This window comes from Solanum stenotomum, chromosome 1 (assembly GCF_019186545.1).
Source record: "Solanum stenotomum isolate F172 chromosome 1, ASM1918654v1, whole genome shotgun sequence".
NCBI classification, from domain to species: domain Eukaryota; kingdom Viridiplantae; phylum Streptophyta; class Magnoliopsida; order Solanales; family Solanaceae; genus Solanum; species Solanum stenotomum.
Genome location: NC_064282.1, coordinates 34,020,151 through 34,030,789, shown reverse-complemented (window position 1 = coordinate 34,030,789; position 10,639 = coordinate 34,020,151). Strand labels below are relative to the sequence as shown.

The 10,639-nt window shown below is 30.4% G+C and overlaps 1 protein-coding gene across 1 annotated transcript; it reads left to right on the top strand.

The window, feature by feature from the left end:
- The first annotated feature begins 6,449 nt into the window (after window positions 1-6,449).
- LOC125876646 (uncharacterized) lies at window positions 6,450-9,472 on the top strand. The gene is made up of 6 exons (XM_049557899.1): window positions 6,450-6,549; window positions 6,619-6,706; window positions 7,330-7,447; window positions 7,514-7,657; window positions 7,706-8,189; window positions 8,448-9,472. Exons 1-6 carry the CDS (start codon window positions 6,450-6,452, stop codon window positions 9,470-9,472), a joined length of 1,959 nt encoding a protein of 652 aa, XP_049413856.1.
- The last annotated feature ends 1,167 nt before the right edge of the window (window positions 9,473-10,639 follow it).

Here is a 10,639-nt window from a genome sequence, read left to right as displayed (position 1 = left end):
TATAAGAAAGAATTATATATGCAACACTCCAAACTTTATCAAACAATATTGTTCTTGGAGAATACATACCTTATATTTGAAAAATAATTAATTCAAATTGTTAAAAATAAACAACAATAAGTGTATGTCTATATATTCTAAATCATTCAAACTTCAATTCTATCAAACTAATCTGATTATCTCTGGATGAAACTTCCACCGCCACTAAATTTCTTCTTCATTTTGCCGAACTTGTACAAAAAATTATGTAAAACATATCTATGATCTTCATGAACATGGTGGACATGCATATTTCCACATCACTTTTTCTATATTCTCTCTTTTAGTTATTAAATATATGATCGATGAAGAAAATGAAGAAAAAACAAAGAAAAACAAAAAAATATATATATTAATAAAAAAGAAGAAAAGAAAAAAATATATATTAAACATCAGTATTTTTTTAATTCGGACTTCTTCCTCCTCTTTCTTATAACTTATCACTACTTACTTTCTAGTATTCGTCTGTTCACCAACCTAAAGAATTATCATATCAAAATCACTAAAAAAATTAATTAAAATTAAAAAACAAAATAAGGTAAAAAAGAAAATACATTTAAAAATACACAAAAAAAGAGAACAAAAAAAAAAGAATTAGCTATGGAGAAGAAATTGAAAAAATGGCATACACAAATTTCTAATTCTTCTAGTTTTTGCTTAGCTTATATATAAAATTATTAAAGAGTATATTTCATATTTCAAGTAAATACTACATTCAATATCAAAATTCCTAAGAATGAAGAGTCACTGTAATTAAGAGGATTAAGAATGTGATTTTAATATTTTAACATTTGTACATTAAGACACACAATAATGAATATTAATCATAGAAAATGATAAGACAATCAGAAATAAAGTTATTGAGATATTTATTTTTATAATAAAGTCAATAATAAGTAGGAAGAAAAAGAAAAAAAAATTTACCAAAGTAAAGAGAAAACATACCACACTATTCTAGTCCAACAATTATTATATAGATAGATAAATAGACTTTTAAAAATCACCAAAAAATTTTCCCAGAAAAATCAACACATTATTTTAGAAGAAGAAGAAGTTAACATTTACCCTATATAAGAAAGAATTATATCTGCAACACTCCAAACTTTATCAAACAATATTGTTCTTGGAGAATACATACCTTATATTTGAAAAAAAATAACTAATTCAAATTGTTAAAAATAAACAACAATAAGTGTATCTCTATATATTCTAAATCATCAAACTTCAATTCTATCAAACTAATCTGATTCTCTCTTGATGAAACTTCCACCGCCACTAAATTTCTTCTTCATTTTGCCGAACTTGTACAAAAAATTATGTAAAACATATCTATGATCTTCATGAACATGTGGACATGCATATTTCCACATCACTTTTTCTATATTCTCTCTTTTAGTTATTAAATACATGATCGATGAAGAAAATGAAGAAAAAACAAACAAAAACGAAAAAAATATATATTAATAAAAAAGAAGAAAACAAAAAATATATATATTAAACATCAGTATTTTTTTAATTCGAACTTCTTCATCCTCTTTCTTATAACTTATCACTACTTACTTTCTAGTATTCGTCTGTTCACCAAACTAAAGAATTATCATATCAAAATCACTAAAAAAATTAATTAAAATTAAAAAACAAAATAAGGTAAGAAAGAAAATCTATCTATAAATAATAGGAGAGGAAAAAATGCCGCATGTCAATACCACAATTATTCTTGAATTTTTAGTTTTAAAAATGATATACTTAGTTAATTTAAATAATAAATTCAATTTTAAAAACAAGCAACAATATAAAACAGTTTTAGAAGAAAAACAGTTTTGAAACATAACGTTTAAATTCAATTTTGAAAACAAATAACAATATAAAACAGCTTTTTAAAAAGTAGTTTTGGAACTTAATGTTTAAATTCAGTTTTAAAAATAATAACAATATAAAATAATTTTTTTTTTAAAACATTTTGAAACTTAACGTTTAAATAACTTTAAAGCATATTTAAGCAATATAAATAATAGTAATGAAAATATTATTATATAAACAGAAAAATATAAGAAATTATTATATCAAAACTGTCCAATACACATCTATTGCTACACAATTTTTAACGCTATCTAATTATTTATTCTTTTTTTAAAAACATATTTTGTTTTTAAAAAATAAAAAGAAACTTCAACTACAAATAATTATCCCTAAAATTCCTCACCCACTTGACTTCTTGACTTCCTACCCCAAAAAAAAACTCAACCGTATTAATTTAGTAAATTTAAATAGGACAGTCTTTTCTTTAGTTTTTCCAGGGGAAAAAATGAATTTCAATAAAGAAAATTCAAGGCGATAATAATGCTTACCATTCATGAAAAGGTAATTTTTTATCATATTTCCTCTCTTATTCTTCTGTTTTATGTGGTATACATTATCAATAATTGTACTTTATTTTGCAAGTTCTAGATGTTGAAGATGATTAGTTGATGAAGTTAGGATCAAGCCATTTCTGTGATGAATATATGTAGTTGAAGAAGGAGAAACACTTTTAAGACTATATCCGATACCTATGTCAAACATATAATATATTTTTATTGTTTTAATCTTATGTTTTGTTTCAAAATCAAACTGTGTTGAATGTATTTACATATAATTTATGATTCTTTGTTTATTGCATATTTCATATTTATAATTTTTTAATCTTATTTTTTTAATTTGCAAATGAATGATGAAACTATGATGGAAATTTTGAATTAAAAGATTAGAAGTATTTAAATTTGAAGATATTATATTTTTAAATTATTAACTTAATTAAAACTAGAAACTCTTGATCATGGAATTCTAAACAAACTCTTACTATTTCACAAATTTATCTTTTCAGATGTTATAAATATATTTAACTACATTGAATTTACATATAAAGGAAGATAATAATACTATCTCTCTATGTAATATAAATGGAAATTGACCTATATCTGCTCACAATTTATTTATTTATCCTTACTAACATATATTTAAAAATAGTTTTTTTTTTCAATTTAACAAACAAATAAAAGAGAATTAAAGAAAAAAACAAGGAAAAGAAGATAAAACGAATAAAAGAGACGAAATGCAGGTAAAGGGTAAAATAAAAAGGATAAGGATAAGAATAACAAATTGATCCTCTTTTATTAATTATTGTTAATTACAAAATTTTTTTGTATTGATCTTCTTCATTTATTATTTTTCTCTCAACTCAAACATATATAAATTATAAGAAAAATAATGCATTGTATTTAAGAAAATTCAAGGGTAAAATATAACAACAAACTAATCTTCTTTAAACATACTAATTCATATTAAATGACTTGAATTATACTTTTGTTCAAATTAACAGAGTAGAGTGATTCTAACTCATGTGTTATTTTGATATTGTTTGTAATTGATTGATGACTTGCAATAAAATCTAATAACCTATAGGTGGACTTCTTAGAACAAATGAGTATCAATCATATTTTAAATGCAATAAAGAAGGAGATTATTTACGAATAAAATGATTTGAGTCAAGTTTTACATTTTCATAAGACTCTCTATATAAAATTATAGTTGTGATATTAAATAGATACCCATTCGAGTACTTCTTTTGATAAAGTAGAGTTAATGGGTAATATTGTAAAAAAAATAACTATAAATTGTAAAACATATACTTTATTAGATTAGTTTGTATTATATGTAAAGTGAGATTAATTTGTATTATATTAACTTATGTTGTACTTAAGTGGATTTTATCATAATTGAATATTACATTTAAAAAGTTCTATGCGTATTTTCATCTATTATATACACTATTATTTTATGCATATTAAAAAAATGCTAAAATTATTATTAACAAATTCAAATTATGAATGATTTTAATTTATAGAATGAAAGAGAATAAATAAATAAAATTTCAAAACAAAGAAAAATGTTGAAGAGCAACACGTGAAGCAACTAAAAAAACTCTAAAAACAAGCAAAAATTTTACCGACATGAAATCTATTGTCATTAATGGGATCAAACTATGTTATACATATTTATATATAAAAGTTGATTTACGTGTTAATAGTTGATACACTAATTTAAATTATTTTTTTCATGTATACAAGTGTATACTATATATTCAAGCATAAATATAACATTATTTTTTTAATATTATCCGCGCATCGCGCGGACATGTATACTAGTACATTTAAAAATACACAAAAAAAAGAGAACAAAAAAAAAAGAATTAGCTATGCAGAAAATATTGAAAAAATGGCATACACAAATTTCTAATTCTTCTAGTTTTTGCTTAGCTTATATATAAAAATATTAAAGAGTATATTTCATATTTCAAATAAATACTACATGCAATATACAAATTCCTAAGAATGAAGAGTCACTGTAATTAAGAGGATTAAGAGTGTAATTTTAATATTTTGACATTTGTACATTAAGACACACAATAATGAATATTAATCATAGAAAATAATAAGACGATCAGAAATAAGTTATTGAGACATTTATTTTTATAATAAGGTCAATAATAAGTAGGAAGAAAAAGAAAAAAAAATTACCAAAGTAAAGAGAAAAAATACCACACTATTCTAGTCCAACACATTATTATATAGATAGATAAATAGACTTTTAAAAATCACCAAAAAAATTTCCCAGAAAAATCAACACATTATTTTAGAAGAAGAAGAAGTTAACATTTACCCTATATAAAAAAGAATTATATCTGCAACACTCCAAACTTTATCAAATTGTCAAAAATAAACAACAATAAGTGTATCTCTATATATTCTAAATCATTCAAACTTCAATTCTATCAAACTAATCTGATTATCTCTTGATGAAACTTCCACCGCCACTAAAGTTCTTCTTCATTTTGCCGAACTTGTACAAAAAATTATGTAAAACATATCTATGATCTTCATGAACATGGTGGACATGCATATTTCCACATCACTTTTTCTATATTCTCTCTTTTAGTTATTAAATACATGATCGATGAAGAAAATGAAGAAAAAACAAACAAAAACGAAAAAAAAAATATTAGTAAAAAGAAGAAGGAAAACATGAAAATGAATATCAAACAACTCACAAATATATCAAACGCTCTCTAGAATATAGCCCAAAACCTAAATTTGCCTACGTTGATTGGATTTTATGGCCACTCCGGCCGTTGGGCAGCCTCCACCACTGGAGGTTGTTCAAACTATAACATCAACATTAGCCACAAACCCTATTACGTATGCTGCAACCCTTAATCCGAATAATGCAAAACATCAAAAGATTCAATTGAAACCAATCCAATACCTCATGGAGAACCAAGACTTATATGGGAAGAGGAGGAGATAGCCCACATGATTTTGGAAGAAGACTTACAATATGCAGTGATAGGGAAATTTGCGTATGGGTGGCCTGATATGCAAGATCTGCGAACGTTAATCCCAAAACAATGCGAATTAAAGGGAGAGGTCAATATTGGATTGTTATGCAATAGATATGTGTTGATAAGATCATCAAACTTGGAGGATTATGTGACTCTTCTATCAAAACCACAATTCTATATAACTCATAAGCAGTGGTCATATCCAATGAGGACTTTGAAATGAGATCCGTTGTTTGATCCGCAAGAAGAGACCACAACGGCGATAGCTTGGATTTCTTTCCCTACATTGCCTCCCAATTTTTTTGGAAAGGAAGCCATCTTCTCATTAGCCACAACAGTAGAGAAACCTCTACAGGTTGACATGGCGACTCAAAACAAGACTAGGCCTAGCTGTGCTAGGGTCAAGGTGGAAGTGGATCTATTAGGTGAATTTCCAAAGAGGATTAATGTGGGAGTAAGGAAAAAAACAGGGGAGGTAATGGAGAAATGGATTCCAATTAGATATGACTGCATCCCAAAATATTGTAAAACTTGCAAACTTCAAGGACATAATGAAACAGATTGCTTTATCTTACATCCGGAGTTGTATACAAATGAAGAAAAAGGAAAAGGGGAAGGAAAGGAGAGGGATGTCAAGGAGAAATTAGATCAAGGACAAAGAATTGACATCAAACAAGGGCGTGACAATGTTGCAAAACAGGACAATAATGAAGGTTTTAGAGAACAAAGGCACAAGGGGATCGGTAGAGGAAGGAATTTTTACAATGGAAAACAAGAACAAAAATGGCACCCACGAGCTGTTCAAAAAGAAAAAGTGATTGAAAGTAAAAACAAATTTGAGGCATTGAAAACAGAAGAAGAAGAAGAGGACTTAATAGAGAAAGGGTCAGACAACACACGAGAAGAGATGAGGAAGCAATTCAAATAATATATTGGGCAAGAAACTAGTGATCTACCAGCAAGAATTAACCAAACAGGTTTTGTAGCAGAAAAGGAGAATAATGGGAAACTATGTCAACATGAAATAAGGGAGATGGGAGATAGTCAGAGAACTGTGAAAGATCCAACTGACGTGCAAAATGCAAGTTTAAACAAGCAAAGTGAGAATAATGTGGGAGATGGGACAGCAGCAGGTCCTTAACCCATACAAATTATTAATCCTTTACATGAGACACTTTTTCTGGATAATATATCCTATGAAGAAGCTGAAAAAAGAAGAATGCAGGAAGAAGAAGAGGATATTAACAACAACATTGAGGAGATTGCTTCATCAGGAGATCTGTCACCCAGGTAGATAAACAAGTTAAATGAAAGAAACAAAAAATATAGGGGCAATGTTGTTCCATTTAATACAACAACAAGGAGTAGGAAGGGGCAGACCAATCAATCTGATCAATGATTCACAAAATTATGTTTTGAAATATTAGATCTGTTAAATCTCAAAATGCTTTTGAGAGGTTAATAGATCTGCAGAGAAGACATCACTACACATATATAGCTCTTTTAGAGCCATTTCAAAGTCCACTGGTAGTAGAGGAGTACAGAAGAAAGTTGAATTTACAATATGCTATGGTGAATTGTTCAGCAAAGATATGGATTTTTTGGAGTGGGGATTGGCAAGGGCAAGTAGAGATAGACTCTATACAACAATTAACTATGAAATTCACTCATAATAATGGTCTTTCTATTTACAAAGTTTCAGCAGTATATGCAAGGTGCAGTGCCCTGGAAAGATTAGAGTTATGGGAGGATTTAGAGATGATTGCAATGAATACTCAAGAACCTTGGATAGTGGGGGGAGATTTCAATGTTATTTTAAAAGATGAATAAAAGTTGGGTGGTCTAACTGTCACACAACAGGAAACCATTGATTTTGCTCAGTGTTTGAATAATTGTACTTTACATGAAATTAGGTACTCAAGAAGTAAATTTACTTGGTGGAATGGAAGAATTGAGGAGGATTGCATATTTAAAAGACTAGACAGAGTACTAGGAAACAATGAATTCATGGAGCTCTTGCCTGATAGTGAGGTACATCATTTGATTAGGGAGGGGTCAAACCATGCCCCTCTTCATGTAACATGTAATGCCACTCAGGAGTCAGTGGCTAGGCCTTTCAAATTTTTGAATTTCTGGACAAAACATCCAGATTTTAAAAAGCAGGTGAAGGAATGCTGGGCAGGAATAGAGGAAGGATCTCCTTTCACTATTTATCAGAAGAAAAGCAAGAAGTTAAAAGAGGTACTAGCTAAATAGAGTAAAGTAACCTTTGGTAACATTTTCCAATAGATTGCTACATTGGAAGATGTAATTAAGGTGAAAGAGGCACAATTAGAGATAAACCCATCTGCAAACAATAGGGAAGAACTAAGCAAGGCAAAGGCAGATCTCAAAAAGTTCCTACATTTGGAAGAGGAATACTGGAAACAAAAAGCTGGAATGAGGTGGTTTCAGGATGGAGACAGGAATACAAAATTTTTTCATTCCTATGTCAAGGGGAGAAGAAGGAAGTTGTACATAGCTAAAATAAAAAATTCTCATGGAGATCTGATCACCTCAACTCAAAGTATAGGGGAGGAGGCTGTGATAGTGTTCAATGATCAATTCATGGAAACCAATTTCACAAACAACTATGACATGTTGGAGGCCATTCCTAAAGTGATTACAGGAGATCAGAATGAGATGCTAACAAGATTGCCTAGCAAGGAGGAGGTAAAAGAGGTGGTATTTGCCCTGAATAGTGATAGTGTTAGTGGTCCAGATGGATTTTTGGGTCATTTCTTTTAGACATGCTGGGATATCATAGAAGAAGACATAACCAACTTGGTCAAGGCTTTCTTTTGTGGTCAGGAATTGCCCAGATTCATAACTCATACTAATTTGGTTTTGATACCAAAAAAGGAGGAGGTTGATACATTTGGAGACTTAAGACCTATTAGTCTCAGCACCTTTGTTAATAAGATCATTTCGAGAGTAGTACATGGGAGACTGGTAGTTATTTTACCTTAGATTATTTCTACCAATCAAACAGGGTTCATCAAAGGAAGAAGTATTACTGAAAATGTGTTGCTTGCTCAGGAGATAATAAGAGATATAAACAAAAGAACTACATTGCATAATGTGGTTGTTAAGCTTGACATGGCTAAGGCTTATGATAGAGTAACTTGGATTTGCTTAACTAAAGTGTTGAGGAAGTTTGGGTTTGCAGAATTGCTTATAGATATGATATGGAGGTTGTTATCAAACAATTGGTACTCTGTCCTTCTGAATGGACAGTCTTTTGGATTCCTCAAGTCTTCAAGGGGTCTCAAGCAAGGGGATCCTATTTCTCCAACTTTATTCATTATTGGAGCTGAAATTTTATCTAGGAACTTAAATAAGCTGTTTGAGGATACTAATTTCAAAGGGTATGGTCTTCCAAAATGGAGCCCTGAAGTGAATCATTTATTATATGCAGATGATACCATCTTATTTTGCTCAGGACAACCCACTTCCATGAGAATGATGATGAAGATATTAAGAGGATATGAGCAAGTTTCAGGGCAGATGATAAACCTCAACAAGAGTTTGTTTTATATGCATGAAAAGGTTCCTTTTGCTATCAACAACAAGATAAGAAGAATCACAGGAATTAGACAGGGTTCCTTTCCTTTCATTTACTTAGGCTGTCTTGTTTTCTATCGCAGAAAGAATAAGGCTCATTTTGAAGATTTAGTGAAAAAGGTGATGAAGAGGATCAACTCTTGGCAGAATAGGTTTTTGACTTTTGGGGGGAAGTATATATTGATTTCACATGTGCTTCAATCAATGCCTATTTACCTACTTTCAGCTATGAGCCCACCAGTCAGTGTTATTAATCAGCTTCATAGTATCTTTGCTAAGTTTTATTGGGGAAATACCACTGGTGCTAAAAATAAGCATTGGGTTTCATGGGATAAGATGTGTTTGCCCAAGGAAGAAGGGGGTTTGAGCTTCAGATCTATTCAGGATGTGTCAACAGCTTTGGTGGATTTTCAGGGTGAGCACATCTCTATGGAATGCTTATATGTGGAATAAATATTGTAAGAAGTTACATCCTATCCTAGTGCAGGGCAGAGGAGCTTCTCATATATGGAGAAAAATGATTAGGGTAAGGGAAGAAGTTGAACATCAAATCTGGTGGCAGGTTCTTGCTGGAAACTCAAGCTTCTGGTTTGATAATTGGACAAAACAAGGTGCACTTTGTTACATAGAAGGGAATCATGCAGAGGAGGAGGAAATTGAGGTGAAAGAATTCATCAACCAAGGAAATTGGGATATCCCTAAGCTCATGAGTAAATTATCAGAAGAGATAGTTGAGCATATTGTGGATACAATCAAACCTCCAATAGAAGGAAGAAATGATGATAGACCATGTTGGATGGCCAACAACAAAGGAGTTTTCTCAGTTAAATCAGCCTGGGAACTTGTGAGAAAAAGAGATGAGCCTAAACAGTGTTATGAATTAATGTGGGCAAAGGGAGTTCCTTTTAAGATTAATTTCTTTTGTTGGAGAGTATGGAGGAGGAGAATTGCAACTGATGATAATCTGAAGAGGATGAAAATTACAACGGTCTCCAGATGTCATTGTTGTGACACTTATGTAGAGGAAACCATGAGCCATTTATTACTAACAGCTCCCATAGCCAACAAGTTATGGAAGCAATTTGCTATTTTTGCAGGTATCAACATTGACAACATGCACTTACAACAAGTAATAATTCATTTCTGGAGGATTACAGGTCCATCAAAATTGATGAGGGTCTGCAGAGCAATACCCTCTTTAATAATGTGGACACTATGGAAGAGAAGAAATGCCAGAAGACATGGTGGAGACATCAATTTCCACAACATGGTGGTACATGTTCAGAAACTAATAAGGCAACTGATTGTGATGTGGTTCCCATGGATGAAAAGATTACCAGATCACTGACCAACCATGGTGCAAGTGCTTAGGATGTACAAACCCAAATTGTATTACCAATCAGTAGTTTGGAGACCCCCTGAAGGTACAATTATTAAGTGTAATACAGATGAGGCTTGTAGAGGCAATCTAGGATTGAGTACATATGGGTTTTGCTTAAGAAATAGAGAAGGAAATTTAATCTATGCTCAAGCAGAATCTATTGGAGTTACTACAAATATGGAGGCAAAGGCAAGAGCTATTTTGGAAGCTTTAAAGGTCTGTAAAGAGAAAGGATTACA